General features: G+C 51.1%; 1 protein-coding gene across 3 annotated transcripts; it reads right to left on the bottom strand.

Moving 5' to 3' along the window:
• Positions 1–5429: 5429 nt before the first annotated feature.
• On the bottom strand, positions 5430–18673 carry LOC103306863 (zinc finger protein 239-like). Of its 3 annotated transcripts, none has more exons than XM_065562554.1 (5): positions 16650–18673; positions 13364–13452; positions 10268–10394; positions 7934–8032; positions 5430–7645 (listed from the first exon to the last, which is right to left on the bottom strand). In XM_065562554.1, the coding sequence occupies exons 2-5, from the start codon at positions 13433–13435 to the stop codon at positions 6789–6791; spliced, it is 1155 nt and encodes a 384-aa protein (XP_065418626.1). In that variant the 5' UTR covers positions 13436–13452; positions 16650–18673; the 3' UTR covers positions 5430–6788. The 3 variants fall into 3 exon arrangements, with proteins under 3 accessions (XP_065418626.1, XP_065418624.1, XP_042702768.1); XM_065562552.1 differs by lacking the exon at positions 16650–18673 and adding an exon at positions 15106–15242; XM_042846834.2 differs by lacking the exon at positions 16650–18673 and adding an exon at positions 15106–15242 and having other exon boundaries at positions 5430–7642.
• Positions 18674–19851: the final 1178 nt, after the last annotated feature.

The following is a 19851-nucleotide window of genomic DNA, read 5'->3' as shown; positions in this document are numbered from 1 at the left end:
CAGACTGAATTCCCTCTCAGCCTGGGACCAATCTCCCAGTTCAAAGTCTTTGTCTTCCACACAATCTTCCAGGTGCTAAGATGGGGGAGGAGAGAGGCCCAGCAGTGATGTCATCGTTCCTCACTTATACTTCCTCTACAGGTGCCAGAAGGATCCTTGCTATGATGTGGGGGTTAGGCAGCCCCCGTTGCATATGTGCTCCCTCTGAGAAGTCTTAGACAGTGGATTCTTCTTGCTGGGCCATAAACGTCTGCCTGGTCTGTGACAGTTGCTCCTTTGTTGCCACTGAAAGGCCAGCTGTGGGCGTTTCCAAATTACCACACATTTCAGGAACAAATCTATAGCAATACTTTATAACTTCACATACAGTGACAGTACATACAATTCAACAGGATATTAATCAGATACCTCACAAGGCTTGCATTGTACAAACATATAATCCAATCACAGTGGTGAATATGAGGGTTCCAGTGTGCTATTTTGAGGGTCAGAGGCCTTGGCTACACTTGAGAGTTACAGCGCTGTAAAGGCTCCCCCAGCGCTGTAACTCACTCCCCGTCCACACTGGCAAGGCATTTGCAGCGCTGTATCTCTGTGGTTGCAGCGCTGCATGTACTCCACCTCTCCGAGAGGAATAGCCAGTATTGCGCTGCCGCTGCAGCGCTGCGGCGCCAGTGTGGAGGCCCAATGCGCTGTGAATAGCCTCCAAAATTATTCGGCAGTATCCCACAATGCCTGTTCTAGCCACTCTGGTCATCAGTTCGAACTCTACTGCCCTGGCCTCAGGTAACCAACCATGTGACTCACCCTTTACATTCCCCGGGAATTTTAAAAATCCCCTTCCTGTTTGCTCAGCCCAGCAGGCGTGGAGTGCTATCAGTGACCATGCCTCCACGCGCCAAGCGAGCCCCAGCATGGAGCAATGGCAAGTTGCTGGACCTCATCAGTGTTTGGTGGGAGGAAGCTGTACAGTCCCAGCTGCGCTCCAGCCGTAGGAATTACGATACCTTCGGGAAGGTATCAAAGGACATGAATGAAAGGGGCCATGACCGGGACGCCCTGCAGTGCAGGATTAAAGTGAAGGAGCTGCAGAGTGCATACCGCAAAGCCCGCGACGCAAACGGCTACTCAGGTGCTCCCCCCGTGACCTGCCGATTCTACAAAGAGCTGGATGTGATACTTGGGGTTAACCCCACCTCCACTCCGAGCACCACCATGGACACTTCAGAGCTGGTGTGGGGGGGGGGGGAGGAGGAAGAGGAAAACGGGAGTGATGGTGGTGGGCCGGATGGAGACACCCTGGAATCCCTGGAGCCATGCAGCCAGGAGCTCTTCTTGAGCCAGGAGGAAGGTAGACAGTCGCAGCGGCCGGTACTTGGTGGAGGACAAACAGAAGAGCAGGTTCCTGGTAAGCGGGGTTTTTTTTTTTTCGGGAAGGAATTTTTTCGGTGCGGGCTCTTTGGGAGAGGAGGGTTAGGCATGCATGCCTAGATGTGAAATAGTGCATTGATGTGGTTTATCACATCGCGGTAATCGGACTCGGTAATCTCCTCGAATGTCTCATCCAGAACGTGTGCAATGAGCTTGTGCAGGTTTATCGGGAGAGCCACCGTGGTCCTTGTCCCAGCCAGGCTAACGTGTCCACGTCCCTGTATCGCGAGGGGTGGGGGGACCATTGCTGCACACAGGCAAGCTGCATATGGGCCAGGGCGGAAGCCGCATTGCAGTAGAAAACCCTCCCTTGCTTCCCAGGTCACCCTCAGCAGTGAGATATCATCCAGGACGAACTCCTGTGGAAAATGTCGGGATAGTGGTCAGTGTAGGTGCCCCCTGAAGCTGTTGACTCTCCCCAAGGCACAGAAACCCAGAGGACAGTGCAGCCCTGAAACAATCAGTCCCCCTTACTCACCATTTTGAGGCTCCTGTGGGATATGTGTGCTCTGTTTCGGACGGGAAAATTATGCTATTGTGTAGACCCTGTGTGTTTTCTACTCCTTAAGTGTGGGGGAATCATTACTCTGTCTGGTATAAACAATGCTGCCTCTGTTAAATGCTGCATTTTGCCTATACTGCTGCATCAACCTTGAGACCTCAGCCGTCCCTCTTATCGCCTGCTCAGAGACTGCAAAGACTCAGGAAGAGACCGCTAAAAAGCAAAGAAGACATGCTGCAAGAAGTGATGCGACAATCTATTAAAGAGAATGAGAAAGCACAGAACTGGAGGGAGAGAGAAAGTAGGATCCTCCAGGAAAACGCAGCGCACCTGCGGCAAAGCACCGCGCACCGGCAGCAAAGCACTGATAGGCTCATAAGCATCCTGGAGCGCCAAGCAGACGCTATCCAGGAGCTGGTAGACATGCAGAAAGAGGAGCAGTACCGCAAACGCCACCCCCCCCCCCGCAGCCCTTGTCCCAAAACTCTTTCCGTTGTGCCCCACTGTCACCTCCAACCCACTTTCCCCAACTTCCGTGTTCTTCACACCACCCGCTGCCTCCAACACCAGTATCTTCACCACCCAGCCCTGAAAACCATGACCCTTACCCTCTGCACTCAACCCCCAACACCATGCAGTATAGCTGTCCTGAAGTGCAGCACTCACTGCACAGCACACCAGACAGGACATACGCGAATCTGTGATTGTACTGTTCCCCACTCCACCCCCTTGTTTCTTTTCAATAAATGGATTCTTTGGCTTTGAAAACATTCTTTATTATTGCATAAAATAAAAGACTCCTTAGCCCAGGAAATAAACAGGCACTGCAAGTCTGCTTGTCTGCTTAGCAAACACTGATTCCTAAAGATTGGAACTACTGCACTTCACTCCCGTGCAGGGCACCAGATATCACTGGTGGTTTTCAGCCTTAAATTGCTCCCTCAAGACATCCCTAATCCTTGCAGCCCCGCGCTGGGCCCCTGTAATAGCCCTGCTCTCTGGCTGTGCAAATTCAGCCTCCAGGTGTTGAACCTCGGAGATCCATGCCTGAGTGAAGTTTCACCCTTCCCTTCACAAATATTATGGAGGGCACAGCACGCGGATATAACCGCGGGGATGCTGTTTTCGGTCAAGTCCAGCTTCCAATACAGAGATCGCCAGTGGCCCTTTAAACGGCCAAAGGCACACTCCACAGTCTTTCGGCACCGGCTGAGCCTGTAGTTGAACCATTCCTTGCTGCTGTCAAGGCTCCCTGTGCAGGGTTTCATGAGCCATGGCATTAATGGGTAAGCGGGATCTCCAAGGATCACAATGGGCATTTCAACTTCCCCTACCGTGATCTTCCGCTCTGGGGAAAAAGTCCCGGCCTGCATCTTCCTGAACAGCCAAGTGTTCCGAAAGATGCGTGCGTCATGCACCTTTCCGGGCCAGCCTGTGTTAATGCCAATGAAATGCCCACGGTGATCCACAAGCGCCTGGAGAACCATAGAGAAATATCCTTTCCGCTTAACGTACTCGGATGCTAGGTGGGGTGGTGCCAGAATAGGAATGTGCGTCCCATCTATCGCCCCTCCACAGTTAGAGAACCCCATTTTTTTTTATTTTTTTTTTTAATGGAGATATCCTATCTCCTAGAACTGGAAGGGACCTTGAAAGGTCATCAAGTCCAGCCCCCTGCCTTCACTAGCAGGACCTAGTATTGATTTTGCCCCAGATCCCTAAGTGGCCTCCTCAAGGATTGAACTCACAACCCTGGGTTTAGCAGGCCAATGCTCAAACCACTGAGCTATCCCTCCCCCAAAGAGGGCTCGTCCGGGATTTGAACCCGGGACCTCTCGCACCCAAAGCGAGAATCATACCATTTGTGCAAAGCCATCCACTATTTCCTGCACGTTACCCAGAGTCACGGTTTTTCTGAGTAGGATGCGATTAATGGCCTTGCAAACTTGCAGCAACACGATTCCAGCGGTCGACTTTCCCACTCCAAATTGGTTATCAACCAACCGGTAGCTGTCTGGAGTTGCCAGCTTCCAGATTGCAATAGCCACCCGCTTCTCCACTGGCAGGGCAGCTCTCAATCTCGTGTCCTTGCGCCGCAGGGTGGAGGCAAGCTCCTCACACAGTCCCATAAAAGTGGCTTTTCTCATCTGAAAGTTCTGCAGCCACTGCTCATCATCCCAGACTTGCATGACAATGTGATCCCACCACTCACTGCTTGTTTCCCGAGCCCAAAAGCGGTGTTCCACGGTGCTGAGCATGTCCGTGAATGCCACAAGCAATTTCGTGTCATATGCGTTATGCGGCTCGATAGCATCGTCAGACTCCTCACCCTCACTCTCACTGTCACTTTGGATCTTAAGGAATAGTTCGACAGCCAAACGCGACGTGCTGGCGAGACTCGTCAGCATACGCCTCAGCCGTTCGGACTCCATTTCCCGCAGACAGATCGCGCTGCACAGAAACCTTTGAAAGATGGTGCCAAAGATGGATGGAAACAAAGGGATTTCTGGGATGCGAAGCGATGCATCACGGGGCATTGGGACAGGACCCAGAATCCCCCGCACCCACGCCCCCTTCCCAGAACCCACGGCGCCAGAATGGGAAAAGGTGCTTTGTGGGATAGCTGCCCATAATGCACCGCTCCCAATAGCGCTGCAATTGCCGCAAATGTGGCCATGACAGTGTGCTGGGCAGCTGTCAGTGTGGACAGACTGCAGCGCTCTCCCTACTCAGCTGCATGAAGTCAGGTTTAACTCACAGCGCTGTACATCTGCAAGTGTAGCCAAGGCCAGAGTGTCACAACAGGAGATACCACTCATCCTCTTCCTTGGAAGCTCTGGGAAGGGGTAAATTTGTAGGCCTGGTTATCACAACAGTTACCACTGAAGGAGCGAGAGCATCAGAGAAACCATAAGGAAACTGGGAGCAGGAGCAGGCATCCAATAGGAAATGAAGGCCTGGGATGGAGTCTGACCAGGATGGCTGAGAGCCTGCAGCTCTTCTGCATTCATGGGGAAATGTAACAATTCTGCCTGGGAGTCACGGGACTCCTCACTGAGCTAGGCACGGAGACACTGGAGATGCTGCTGGGGAAAAGGAGATGGGCTGCTCCCTATCCAGGAGCATCTGGCTATCTAGCCTGGCAGAGACCAGATGCTTCAGTTCTGAGCGACCTCTGGGGCTCAGCCCAAGCCACAGATCCTGAACTCTACCTCTAAGGCTGTTTAACCCCTGCACTGATTAAACCTGCTGGACAGGGGAAGGGAAGAGACAGAGACTGAACCCAGAGGCACGAGAGCAAAGATGTGGAGGAGCCCAGATCCCCTTTTAAAACCAGATGGACAGAAACATCAGCAAAAGGGCTGGATATGGGGAATGAGCGATTCCTGCTGAGGGGCAGTGAATAAGGGAGGAACTGACCTGGTTTGAGGCAGTTTGCCCACCACCCCTCAAGAAGAAACTTGTGGGACGCCCACGGTGATGAGAGACTCATTCAAACATTTTATTATTTATTTGGAAAGCCAGAGACCAAGAGAAGCACAAATGTAAACAAGAAAAAGACTCTCCCAAAATTCCAGAAACACGAGACCCTCTCTCCTCCCTGACCATCGACAATAAGATATAAAATCCTCCCATGGCCATTACAGTCAACCACACATGTCATTTGGAACCAGAAGTATGCAATTAGTCAGCAGCAGAGACCAAAAACAAACAAACAAAAAAGCAAATACAGTACAGTACTGTGTTAAACGTAAACTAAGAAAAAAATAAACAGAAAGTTTAAAAAAAAGATTTAACAAGGTAAGGAAACCATTTCTGTGCTTATTTCATTTAAATTAAGATGGTTAAAAACAGCATATTTATTCTACATAGTATAGTTTCAAAGGTGAATTAAGTTAATGTTCAGTTGTAAACTTTTGAAAGAACAACCATACCATTTTGTTCAGGGTTACGAACAACCTGCATTCCCGATTTGTTCATAACTTGGAGGTTCTCCTGTATTTCAGGAATAATCCCAATGTGTAACAACATGAGCAGAGCCTGTCCCTGCAAACAGGGTCAAAGGAAACCAGATGAACTTTCCCTTTGGCTCACTAAAAGTTTCCTAGCAGGAAGATTCAGGGGAAGGGCCACTCGTATAAGGTCACAAATGTAAATATTAGTAGAGCTGGGAACGGAACCTGGGAGTCCTGATTCATAGTTGTCTCTCCTGTTCTAGCCCATTAGACCCTACTCCTCATGCAGAGTCCAGAAGAGAACCCAGGAGTCCTGATTCCTAGTCTCCCTCCTCTCACTATTACACCATACTGTCCACACAGCAACAGTGCAATACCCCAAAGATCCCACCCCACAGATAACACCCCCACACATTCCCCAATCTGCAGCCCACCTCTCTGTATCCAGAAATATTCCATACCCTGAGCACTGCTTTGAAATCCTGAGACTTCACATCAGCAGCTCTCACTGCCTTATAGCTACAGGCCCCATGGCTGCCTCCCTGAATAATGTCCCTTTATCCCCACCACGAGGGGCCTTCGGAGCTGCAGAGATGGTCAGACACAAACCGCGACTGGGTATTTTTACCTCTTCTCTACATTGGAAAGTGTGTGTGGAATCCACAGAAATGTCTCCCAACTAATCTCTTTGCCTGCTCCCTCCAGACTCTGAAATGACCCATCTCTCTAGTACCCAGCGTTTCCTCCTCTCTGGCCCCCCACCAACCTCCCACCACTGAAACCCCAACCATCAATCCGCCTTCTGACTCTACCCAGACCTTCCTCAAATGCAGCACATTTACACTTTGCTGCAGGAGGGCACAGACCCATTTACCCACAGGGAGAGCTCCCAACACCTTCTATCTTGTGTAGAGTTTCTGGTGAGACATTAACTCCAACTTTGTCTTGTAGCTTTTCTCACAGACAGAACAGCTATAGGGTGACTCTCCTGTGTGGGTTCTCTGATGTTTAGTGAGGACTGAGCTCTGAGTGAAGTTTTTCCCACACTGGGTGCATTTATAGGGTCTTTCTCCAGTGTGGATTCTCTGATGTCTACAGACAGAGGAGCTGTGCTTGAAGCTTTCCCCACACTCAGGGCATTTATAGGGTCTCTCTCCCGAATGGACTCTATGATGTACAATTAAATTTGAGCCACGAGAGAAGTTTTTCCCACACTCAGAGCATTTATAGGGTGTCTCTCCTGTATGAACTCTCAGATGTGCAGTGAGCTTTGAACTACGACTGAAGCTTTTCCCACACTCGGGGCATTTATAGGGTCTTTCTCCACTGTGGATTCTCTGATGTTTAGTAAGGTCTGATTTCACCTTGAACATTTTCCCACAGTTGAGGCATTTAAAGGGTTTCTCTTCCTTGTGGATTCTTTGATGTACAATCAGGTTTGATCTCCGATTGAAGTTTTTCCTGCAATCAGCACATTCATACGGTTTCTCTTTAGTGCAGATTCTTGGCTGGATTGTAGTTTCATTCAGGTTATTCAGATCTCCATCTCGGTGAGTGGATTTACACAATCTCTGCTCTTGGTGGTTCCCCTGCTGCCTCTCTGGTCTGGGCTGACTCTCACAGGCATGTCCCTGCTCCGGACTCTGGGAAACTTCCTCTTCACGTCTTCCCAGTAAGGTCCCCTGCAGTTCCACTTGCTCAGGACCTTCCTGCCCAGGTTTCTTCTCCTCATTCTCACCCACCAACACATCACCTGCTAAGATAGAGAGAGAATCCAGACATGAGTCCTTCCCTGTGCCAGGGAGAAAGGGAAGCTCAGGAAGGGGAACGGAAAAGGGGTGGAACAAACAGGAATAACTCTTGGGGAGATGAAAAGGACAGGAGCCATGAGTGACGTATGTCATGAGGACACAATACCTGCTGGGGACAATCCTGAACTCAGTGAGGTGAGGCAGAAAGCAAGAAGCTCAGGGCCCTTTGTGGGAATCCCAGCTGTTTATGCCAATCATGGATGGTTTGTGAATCCATTTAACCAATTCCTCACCTGTGCAAGTGTTTTTGAAGAGCTCCCTTTCCACATAGCCCCATGGTTCTTCCCCTTGTTCCAGCTGGGAGATCACCTCAGGTCTGGGAATGGGAAATGCTGCTCCAGAGAAAGAAAAGAGGTGAAACCAGGTGTGACGCTATATGAAATATGGGAGACATTTTAAGATATTGTTGATACCAAATTTATAAAATTGTAAGCAATCTGACCAGATATACCATGTAAAGTGTCTGTGAAAATGTTATAATTTGTTAAGTATGATAATTTTGTTTATATGTTTGTATCACCTTTGTATTATGAGTTATAGATGTGTAGGGTACATCTGTATTTCAAAACTTGTGCTGTGTTTCTGTGTGACACCCTCAGACAGATTGGCATCAGCACTGCCTAGCCTGTTCAATGGCCCATCAAGGGTCATCAGCTGTACAATGAACCCACTGAAAGAAGCCAGGGACTACACCTTATGAGCCAGCAAGTCATGTAGGGACATGCTTATGGAAGAGAACTCTAAGGCTTTTCCATGCCATGGGCTAGGCACTAGCGTAGCTAGCGGGGTGCAGGGGAAGCAGCCGCTTCCCCTGCCTTTCCAAAAGCGGCCGGAGGAGCGAGGGGGGGTGCAGGCTGGTGGCCCACAGCGCGGGCTGGCAGCCACGACTGGGCCAGAGGTCGGAGCGAGGGGGGATGCAGGCTGGCGGCCCGGCAGCTGCGGCTGGGCTGAGAGGAGCGATGGGGGGCCCAGGCTGGCGGCCCACAGCGCGGCCCAGCAGCCGCAGCCAGGCTGGAGGAGCGAGAGGGGACGGGGGTCCCAGGCTGGCGGCCCACAGCACGGCCCGGCAGCCGTGGCCAGGCCGGAGGAGCGAGGGGGGATGCAGGCTGGTGGCCCGCAGCCATGGGGGGGCGGCGGGGGCGGCTGGAGGGGGACGGCGCAGCATGGCGGCTGGAGGAGCAAGGGGGGGCCACGGGGGTGGCACGGCAGGGCCGGAGGAGCCATGGAGGGGGAGGGTCGGTGCGGCTGGAGGAGAAGCCAAGGGGGCATGGCCAGAGGAGGAGCTAAGGGGGGGGCGCCTTTTTTATCTTTGCTCCCCCTCCTCTTAAAAGCTAGCTACGCCACTGGTGCTAGGCAGCCTTTTTTTGGAACACAGGAAGTACAAGTCACATGGCAAAAATATATAAAGAGAAGCTGTATCATCTCCATTTTGTCTTCATTCCTGCTTCTTACCTCTGGAGTAACTTTTCTATAAACTGAAGCTCTGAACAAATGACTGAACGACCCATCCAAGCTGTGGATGTGCTCCAGAGGGACTTTCAAGCCAGTAATTCACCAATATTGCTAAGAACCTGATATTTGGACTTTGAAGTCTTATGTGTGTATCTGATTGCTTGACCATTTAACAACTCCCTTCTTGTTCTTTTCTTATCTTATAAACCTTTAGTGTTAGATACTAAAGGATTGGCTGGAAGCATGGTATTTTGGGTAAGATCCAAACTAATATTGATCTGGTAATGTGGCTGGCCCTTGGGGGTCAGAAGAACATTTTGTTTAAATAACTTCTCACTTTACTGGACCTAGGTGGTGAACAGAGAACTGGAATGCAATAAAGGGGGCTGTATGATTTCATTTTTTCAGCTTCTTGATAACTAATGTGGGGGATCAGAAGCACAGTTTGCGACTGGTTGGTGAGTCTAATTTCAGTGTTAACCACCAGTTTTGGAAGTATCTGCTCTCCTTTTTTCAGCCTGCCCTGCCCTTGGCATTTTCAGTGAGGGCTTCCCTAGACACCCTGGGTCACGCCAGGGTCTTACAGTTACTCAGAGACACAGATGTTTCCAGGTGTGCTGGGTGGGAGGGTGCCCTTGTATAAAGCCAACAGATGAGGAAATGTTCCTGGATATCCTTTGGAGAGATTGAATGGTTCCTAGGAGATGTGTACATTCAGGGATCTCCACTCTGAGGGATTTTAAGAATCTGGCATAGCTCTTACCCCTTTGTAACCCTGCTGAGACCAGAGCCCTTTCCAGGCACAGAGCCTGTCCTGGGAAGAGCGGGACACACAAAATCTCCAAATGTGAGAATGAGCCTATGTTTAAAAAGACGAGGAACACACCACCACCGTCTCTCTTGGATGGGGTGGATTAACATCTTCCCCCCGTCTCCAAATTGCCTCTTCTCTGGAAGAGGAATAGAGGTGACAGGCTGTCTCTCAAGAGTTTTGGGGACTACTGGGCTGATCCCCCTGAAATCCAGGGTGCTTTCCTGGTCCCCTAAATACAAGCTGATTTTGGTTCATCAGAGATCCCCCTGCTTCTAATGCCTGAGGGGACAGGATTTCTTACCCAGCAAGGTCACATTCTCATAATTCTCCTGCATCACATCCATGTAGAGGGTTCTCTGACATGAGTCCAGCAGAGCCCACTCCTCCTCCGTGAAATACACAGCCACCTCCTCGAAGGTCACTGGTCCCTGAAATAGCCAGAGTCCCCCACTCAGGACCTGTTCCCCCATCCACAATCCCCCAGCTCAGTCTCAGGCAATGTGATGGGGGTAAGGTTGCCAACTGTCATATCACAGAAGCCCAAACACCCTTGCCCTGCCCCTTCCCTAAGATCCCGCCCCTTTCGTGAGGCCCCGATCCGCTCATTCCATCCCCCCTCCCTCCGATGCTCACTGTCCTCCACCTTCACTCACTTTCACCGGGCTCAGGCAATGGATTGGGGTGTGGGAGGCGATGCAAGCTCTGGGCTGGAGCCGAGGGGTTCAGAATGTGGGAGGGGGCTCCGGGCTGAGCCTGGGGTAGGTGTGCAGGAGGGGGTCTGGGGTGCAAGCTCGGGGGGGGGAGGGGGAGTTGGGTGCTAGACCAGGCTCAGGGCTGGAGGGGACTGGAGTGTGTGTGGGGGTGTGGGGTGCAGGCTCTGAGAGGGGGCTCAGGGCTGGGGCAGGGGATTGGGATGTGGGAGGGTGCAGGGCCAGCCCTAGGTTTTTTGCTGTCCCAAGCTCAGGTGGGGCTGGGGCTCGCAGGCAGCACTGGAAGCAGAGGGAGCGATGTCACCTTCTCCCAGCGCCTGCAGGGGCTTTACCCCCTTCCCCGCCCGGCCACGCAGAGAAGCCCCAATATAAGGGGTGGCACAAGGCAGCGCAGCAGCCAGTGCGCAGATGGGGCGGCGCAGCCCCTGCTCCCCAGCAGGACTCGCCCTCTCCTCCCCAGGTAACGGCTGGGCCCTGGCAGCTCAGCATCCCAGGGCTGGGGCTTCCCCTTCCCATTGCGGCCGGGGCGCGGCACCCTTGCCCCGTCTAAGTGGTGCAGCTCCGAGAGCACAACTGCCCCGAATAAAAAGGATGGCCGGAATGCCGCCCCTGGAAATGTGCTGCCACGAGCACGTGCTTGCTTTGCTGGTGCCTAGAGCCGGTCCTGGGAGGGGGTGACAGATGCAGGCTCTATGAAGGAGTTTGGGTGCAGGACAGGGCTCCTGGCAAGGCAGAGGGGTGGGGTACAGGAGGGGGTGCAGGCATTAGGAGGGAGTTTGGGTGCAGGAGGAGGCTCAGGGCTGGGGCAGGAAGTGGGGATGTGTGGGAGGGGTGAGGGGTCTGGGCTCCAGCCGGAAGGCACTTACCTCAGGCGGCTCCCAGGTGGTGGCGCAGTGGGGATAAGGCAGGCACTCTGCCTGCCCTGGCTCTGTGCCACTCCTGGAAGTGGCCGGCAAGTCCCTGCAGCACCTGGGGGGGCCCAGTGGACTCTGTGCTCTGCCCCTGCCTGCAGGCACTGCCCCCACAGCTCCCACTGGCTGCAGTTCCCAGCCAATGGGAGCTGCAAAGTCGGCACTCGGGGTGCAGGCAATGCACGGAGACCCCTGCCCCCACTCCCCACCCGCCGCAGAGACAGGCTCCCTGCCTTCCCTGGCCACTTCCAGGAGCAGTGCAGAGCCAGGGAAGGCAGGGAGCCTGTCTTAGCCCCGCTGCGCTGCTGGACTTTTAGCCTAAAATCTCCCGGTTGGCTTCAGTAGCCTCCAGGAGACCGATTCTGAGAGACTCCTGGCGAAACCAGGAGGGTTTCCAACCCCAGATGGGGGTTGCTCCCTGCACGGACCCTGCAAGAGCTGAATTGGGCTAGTTGAGCCCAATCAGCTAATTCGGCTGCCAACAGGGGAGCGTTAAGCTAGAGGCAGCTAATTAGAGAGCGGCTCACTGTGCAGGGATAGGCGGGGCCTATATAAACCAGGAAGCTGGCTACAGACAGGGGTAGCAGGCAGGCAGGCTGCAGTCACTCCCTGGGAGGAGGGAGCTTGGCTTGGCAAACCCAGAGAAGGGACAGATCCAGAAAGGGTGGTAAAGCTCAGGGGGAAAGCAGCGAGGTATGGGGTAGACCAGACTTGGGCTGCTGATGAGAGAGCCCTTGAGCCAGGACCCAGAGTAGAGGTGGGGCCCGAGTCCCCCTACCAGCCACTGAAGAAGTGGTACTGGCAGGGCAGTGAACAGGGAGACTGCCTGAGCCCCGGATTGTCAAGAGGGACTTTGGTACACGTAGGGTGATCAGGCCTGAGTCATGAAGTGGGGACTGCAGTTCCAGCAGTGAGAGGGGCCCGCAGGATGATGGGAGAGACACTGACAGAGGAGAAGCTAATCCCCTGAGCTGCCAGGAGGAGATGCCACATGCCATGAGTCAACCCCATTACAGGTAGGGCTGGAAAATCTCCCTGCTTACTCTGGGGAAGAAGGGTAAAGAACCAGTGGGGGGAAGAAGTAACCCTGGGGGAGGATTGAGGAGGGGAAATGGGGATGTGGTGGGGACAGTGGGGATGGGGAGTGTTGGGGGGGGGGGGGGAGATGAGAGGGAGTAGAACAGGGACTGTTTCTAATGAGCCCCAGATTTCATCAGGTCAACCTCTGCAAATGGGGGGGGGATTTCTGGGGTCAGGTGGGAAGGGGAAGGGGAGGGGGCAGAGTAATGAGCAAATGGAGGGCAAAGGGTAAAGCAACTCAGTGCAGGCCTGGGGCATCTGCAACTCCCATGACCCCCATCTCTGTCTCCGCATCCCTCTTACCCTTCCTACACATCCCCACACCACAGTGCAGCCTACAGAGGAATCTCCCTGCTACCCCCCAGCTGCTACCTATACAGACCACAGTCCGGGGGCAGCAGCTTCCCATGCGGCTTACTCCTTGAGAGAGGCAGTTTGAGATTCAAGCCCATCCCCTGACTTTCCAGAGCGCTCGTGGCCGCTGTGCAAGGGCAATGGGCCTCTGATATCCGCACATCCAGGGTTTTGTGTCCTCACACAGGGGAATGTCCCCCCCACCCACGCTGGGAATGTCGCTGGATATCAGGCCCCTCATTCACAGAACCCAGCAGAGAGATTTTATTTCCTCTTCTCCTCCCCTTCTACTTTCCCTGTCCCCCCAGGAATTCACTCCAGATCAAACCCACCATCTCCTACCTGAGCTTGTTCCACTTCAGCCATTTCCCTGCCCTGTCCCCTGGGAGAATAGGACAATCTGGAGCGAGACATGGACGTTATTCTTCAGCCTGTCAGGGTGAGAAGGACAAGGGGGGGGAGGTTTTAGAAGGGGCTTTGGTTCATTTCACACCCCAATACCACCATCCCCATCCCCCCCAGCTCTTTCCCTGCAGACAGAGGATTTAAACTCTGCCAGGCTGGGAAAACACTTGGTCACTTTAGTACCCACTTGAACCAGCATCAGCCTTTGAATTTACACCCACAGTTCTGCACCCACAGTTATTTTCCAGCTATTCCTCTGCCCCCACTGAGTGTGCAAAACGAATCTGTGTGCACAGCTGCAGCTCTGTGCCCATGACACTGCCCTAGGGGAGGACGCATTTGGGGGCTAATTCCCAGGCACATGTCACTGTTTTACCCCTTTCATTGGGTTTGGGGCAGTGCCCCTTTTCTCTGGGAAACCAACTAACCCATCACCCCACTGCAGCCCTGCCCTTCTCTAGGGCTTTCCCTGGAGAGCTCTCAAAGGGCTTCACTTCCCAATCCCTGGGCAGTGGGTCCGGCTCAGGCCCAGCCCAGGGACAGACCCAGAGACCTGCCCAAGGGGGTCAGACAGCAGGGACCCAGCTCCCTGTGCCCCTGGCTGGAGCTTTTCCCCAGAGATCTCCCAGCGCTGTGCAGAGGGGCCCAGCCTCCCCTCCTGGCCCCAGCATGGTCCCCTGGGTCTCTGCATCCCCTGCAGGCTCCAGCTCAGTAGCTGGGGCAGGCAGAGCCCGGGGCTGCCCCAGGAGCCAGTCCCAGTTGGGCTGGGCACAGAGTGGGGTTAATGCAGGTCTCTTCCCAGCACAGACCCCGCTGCAGCCGCTGCTCGGTCCCACTCCCAGACAATGGAGGCGGCAGCAGCAGTCTCTTACCTGGGAAGCTCCGAATCCGAGCAGAGCGAGAGGCAGCAAGTGCAGCCTCCGTAGCCCCCTGGTGGCACCAGCTAATGAAACCCGCTGCCTGCGGGCTGGGAACGTGGCATGTGTCTGGATCCGGGGTGTCCTGACAAACCCTGCTACCAGACAGAATGTGCTGCGTGGCTTGTATGTTTGAATCACTAAAAACATTGTCCAGGGAAACATTTGCATTCTATTGATATGATTAAACGTGTGTTCTGGCAGTACCTTCTCCAAGGATTACTGGGTCATGGGTGGGGTGGGGGGGGGCAGATTTACATATTTAGAGATATTACTAACACCAGAGAGCTATGTCCCTTATATGCAAACGTTTGAGCTATAATTTTGAGGAAAAAATTAACTGTACAGTTGGTAAAGCAGCTTCTTAAAGCGATGGTTTATGAACTCATATGTGTATTGCGCACAGGGACTGAGCATCTGCTGAAGCCGCTGGCCTCGCTCTTGCCTCACTTGGAATTAAAATCTGCTGCCTGCTGTTCACAGAGGGGCAAAGGGAGCACATGGGGGATGGAAGGAATGGGCAGGGTCTGGAAACTGACCATGGGGGGCCAGGGCAGGGAGGGGGCCCACGGGCAAAATCAGGGATGTGGGCAGCGGGGCCATTTCAGGTGTGTGTGGGGGGAGACTTTAACCATTATTCCATTCCAGGGGCTACTTGAGGACTAATGACCCACAACAGTTTGCTAGAAAGTAGCATGTTTATTACACTGATAGCTAAGCTCAAAAAAAGGGTGGGGGGCACACTCACACTTGCATACTCACACTCCCAGGACAGGCACAGCACTGGAGATGTCAGGATCCGTCAAGGTAAGTGTCCCACAGCGCAGTGATGGATGGTGTGATGAAGGTAAGTCTTCCCGAGGCACGATGGAATGCAATGTGGTAAACCACTGGCCAGGTGGTCCGGGCAAAGGGCCTTCATGGGAGGTACAAGCTTGTGAGTGCACTCCTGAGCACATGGCCCTTTCCCCTTTTAAGGACCTGCTCCTCATGGCCTGCGACTAGAGATGACTTGGCTGCGTCTGGTTGGTCACACTCCACCTCGGGCAGTGTCCATGCAGCGTCCATGCATTGGGTGTGTGATCGCTGCCTAATTAGAGTCCCAGACACCTTATCTACCTGGGAGTTCTTCTGATCTTCCAGCTGTTCAACCAGCTCATTCATCCCACAAGCATTCCAGGAGGGAGGGGGAAAGCCACTCCACAGGTATTCAGAGAGGGAGAGGAGACAAAGGGGGGTGGGGGTGTAACAGACCTTTTGAGCATACAGGTTATACAGAGCATAGTCATACAGAGCATACAGATCACTGCTGCTCCTACAACAGTTTTAAGTGTAATTTAAACAATATTTGTGGTGGTGGCAGCTCAGGCTTGTTTCTTCACAGCAGGGAAAGATTACAAGTTCTCTGTTCTGCAGCACGGCTCTTGCACCCTGGCTGTGCTTTATTTTCTGCATTTATCTAAGTGTAGACAATGGAAAAAATCAGTTCTACAACTTAATTCATTTCACTTTCAATGTCCTAGTGAACCAATGTTTAGGTTTCAAACACTGCACAGGAATCTTGGTCTAAGAACTATTTTCACTCAGATATGTCGCCTTTTAAAAAAGGTTTTGGAACCTTTAGTAGTCTATGGTTTTATAACATATTTTTTTAAAAGCTAAGTTATTGGTGCTGGAATGAGGGATACTGGGGGTGCAGCACCCCCTGGCTTGAAGTGGTTTCCTTCACATACAGGGCCAGCACAGCGGCTGCATGATCTCTAGGTTATTCTTGGACATGACATTTTTGGAGATCTTTCTAATTCATCATGAAAGACATTTTCAGATTATGTTTTGTAACTTGGTCTTTCACCACTAACATAAATGAGCTGATGCTAAATTACAGGGGTTAAAATGAACATTTAAAAGTTTGTCAAGGGCGAAAGTAGCATTAGAAAGTATGTGCATTAATTAACAAAGGAAGGGAGGTGAAACTAATGATGGCTCAAAAGTAACTGAGGTACCAGACTTTTAAAAAAAAAAACTCTTAAAAAGTCACCTCACTACATAAATTAAATGATGGATGTTAGCAGCATGGATTTACAAATGTTGGCAGCCAAATCTTACTAATTGTTCAGATTGGCTTGGGTTTATGTGCCCTGAAGGGTTAATACAAATAGTGATGATAAATACAAAGGATTAAGTTGGAAGAATTTGAGAGAGTAAACAACATATCAATGAAATTCACGGGTGGTACTCAAGTTTGTGAGACTCTGCCACCCTCAGAAATATTAAAGAGTAACTAAACAGAAGCTAAGATTACTTACCAGTTGGAAGAGAAGGACATACAGCACAGCAGACACACAGCTATAAAATGGCTGCTTAGGGGCAGCAGTTGCTTGTATCTGCACAAAAGAACCAGTAGCTCCTCAAAAGGGGGAGGGGGGGAGAGATCCTAGAAAAATGCAACCCTGAGGAGATTTGGTAAGATCAAGGCATTCCCAGGGGAATCAGTATTTGTGTGTAACAGCCTATATAGCCCTACCTGGTAACCTGACCCAAAGCCCACTGTAGGCAAAGGAAAACCTCTCAGACAAGTAGGACTAACTGGCAGAATTAATGGCCACACTGGGGTACTGCCATTCCCCAGATTGGAGAATTGGAAAAAATGGGAAAGTTGTAAGTAATATTTGTGGCGTGACATGTCATATTTGTTTCTTGACAGCAGGGAAAGATCCCAGGTGGTCATTCTTCAGCACCACTCTTGCAGCCTGAAACTTGAGCTAGCTGTGGGGATAATTATTCCCCGAATGTGTGTGGGGCAGCAGCCCCCTCCTCCCCTGCCTGAGCAACCCTGTGTCTACTGGTGCCACAAGGGGCTTGCTCCTGCCTTTGTAACATGTGAAGGTGAGGGTCAGTCTATGCAGATCATGATGACATTTGCAGCAGGCATCTTCTGACCTAAGCACAGAGCTTCCTTCCCCTGACCGCTCCCAGTGAGCATGTTTGTTTCAATGAAAAGAATGAATTTGAAAAAAGTGCTGCAGAAGCCCCCAGCCTTGCTATTGGCTCTGCCAGATACACCTCTGCATTCCTATTGGCTGAGCAAAGACTAGCCAGCCCAGGGAGGGGTGTGGGAGAAGAGCGAGTGACTTTCAAGCAGTTTGCTCTGGTTCCTGGCTTGGGGGGGAGGAACAAGCCGCGTAGTTTTCACTGGGGAGGGGCGGGGGAAGAGGAGTAAGCCAGGCAAGCAAAGTGACTGCTGCTGTCTCCTTTGTGTTTTGCATTTGCTGCTGCAGTTCTTGCCAATCGGGAGATGGAACCAGTATCTCAGGAGCTCTGACTCCAGCTGCTCCTGATTTCTTGACAGCCAGGAGCCAAGCAGGAGTTTGCATTGGCTGGGCCTTTTGTTCTGCTTGATGAGTGTGACTGCTGCTCTCACTCAGGCTGGGGAGGGGGGGAGAAGAGCGAAGTGACGCTAGCAGCATGCGGCTGGGGGTGGGTAGCAGGGAGCCAGGGCTAAGCCCAGGGGTGAGGTGCTGCCAGATGGTGGCTGACGGCAAAGCCCTGGGGCACAGGGAGTGGCAGAGGGGGTAACAGCTGGGGAGCTGGAACAATTTGTACAGTGGGGGTGCTGAGAGCCATCGAACCAAGCTGCAAACCCTGTATATCACGGAAACCACTTCAGCATCTATGGGTAACAGTTACCCCAATGGGATGAGCCACCTGCCATGTTTGCAAAAATAGAGTGTAGGGCAGAGGGACTTCTTTATTCCCCCTTGCACAGGACAGTACGTCTCAGCACAGGCTTTCCAGGGCTGGGTTCTTAACGGCACAGGTATCCCAATGCCTAGACATGGCAGCGTCTCTATCGGATATAACGTGCTGAGATGCTGTACGAGACTTGATTCCGTGAACAATTTAACATACACCCCCAAAAAACTGTGTCACACATCTTGAGTATTTAAAAGAATCCCTTATCACTTTATATGGCTGCATAGAGCCTCCTGGCAGTTGACACATTTGTTTTATCTACTGCTGGCATTCCCTGAATTGTGCTCCCTTTCTTGTAATTTATTTTAAATATAGTTTTGCTCCTTCTAATTGTTTACCTTTTACAATGTCGTTACTCTTGGCACTTCATCATTTACCTTTGTCAACACTGTGCAGATGGATGTCATTGTGCTATTTAATTTCTATTTTAATAGCAAATCATTGAAAATATTCAGAAGTAAATAGTGGCTAGTAGTTTTAGCAATGACGTCTGTGTTTCTAGTATAGCATTTCCTAGGCTTTTACTGTGACTTTTAATTTGGAATTTTTAATTCTAAATTTTTATTTTTGTAGCGCAAGTTTATTCTGTTGGATCCTGTGACTTCCAGCCTGACTGATCTCTTGGCCTGGTGTCAAAACATCTTCACTTTCATTTGATCCACCAATGGGGATTGCTTTTCACAACTGTTGCTTTGCCTCTCAATCCAGCCCTTACTGCCTTTTTGCATGTCTCTGCTTGCAACCGTGTAGAACTTGGTTCCCAAATATTCACTAAGGGCAGTATGCAATTTGCTATTAAATCCTCATCAAAGGCAAAAATCTACTATAATTTTTACTGAACATAAAAACGGCCACACTGGGTCAGACCAAAGGTCCATCTAGTCCAGTATCCTGTCTTCTGACAGTGGCCAGTTCCAGGTGCTTCAGAGGAAATGAACAGAATAGGCAATCATCCAGTGATCCGTCCCCTGTCATCTACTCCCAGCTTCTAGCAAACAGAGACTAGAGCAGGGGTAGGCAACCTATGGCACGCGTGCCGAAGACGGCACACGAGCTGATTTTCAGTGGCACTCACACTGCCCGGGTCCTGGCCACCGGTCTGGGGGGCTCTGCATTTTAATTTAATTTTAAATGAAGCTTCTTAAACATTTTAAAAACTTTATTTACTTTACATACAACAATAGTTTAGTTATATATTATAGATTTATAGAAAGAGACCTTCTAAAAACATTAAAATGTATAACTGGCATGCAAAACCTTAAATTAAAAGTGAATAAATGAAGACTCGGTACACCGCTTTTGAAAGGTTGCCGACCCCTGGACTAGAGACATCCAGAGGATGGGGTTGCATCCCTGATCACCTTCGCTAGTAGCCATTGATGGACCTATCCTCCAGGAACATATCTAATTCTTTTTTGAACCCAGTTATAGTTTTACAACATAATGAACACACCTCTACAACCCAAAGACTGCTTGACAACCAGAAGAATTCAAAATTCATGAGTTATATGCCCTCAAGTCATGGAATTTAAAAAAGAAATAAATATTGGGTTTTTTTTAATATGTCTTTTTGTTCCTGACCCTTTGGGGTACAGGAGGCTCAGATCCACAAAAGTAGGAGTCTAATCCCCTGAATGAATGTTGGCCTAGCCTCATAGTTTTGCTGTTACCTCTCCCAAATAATTCATATACCTAAAGCCATATCTACACTACAAACTTCTGTTAACTGAAGTTACACCAGAATATAGTTGCTGC

The sequence above is a fragment of the Chrysemys picta genome, chromosome 12, assembly GCF_011386835.1.
Source record: "Chrysemys picta bellii isolate R12L10 chromosome 12, ASM1138683v2, whole genome shotgun sequence".
Lineage (NCBI taxonomy): Eukaryota > Metazoa > Chordata > Testudines > Emydidae > Chrysemys > Chrysemys picta.
The sequence above is the reverse complement of the archived record's forward strand: the minus strand, read 5'-3'. Positions and strand labels throughout refer to the sequence as shown.

Coding starts and splice junctions, on each gene's coding strand:
- LOC103306863 (XM_065562554.1), bottom strand. CDS start 13,435: ATGTCTCGCTCCAGATTGTCCTATTCTCCCAGGGGACAGGGCAGGGAA. Junction 10,395..13,363: donor CTGAAGTGGAACAAGCTCAG/GTAGGAGATGGT, acceptor TGGCTATTTCAG/GGACCAGTGACCTTCGAGGA. Junction 8,033..10,267: donor TGAGAATGTGACCTTGCTGG/GTAAGAAATCCT, acceptor TCTCTGGAGCAG/CATTTCCCATTCCCAGACCT.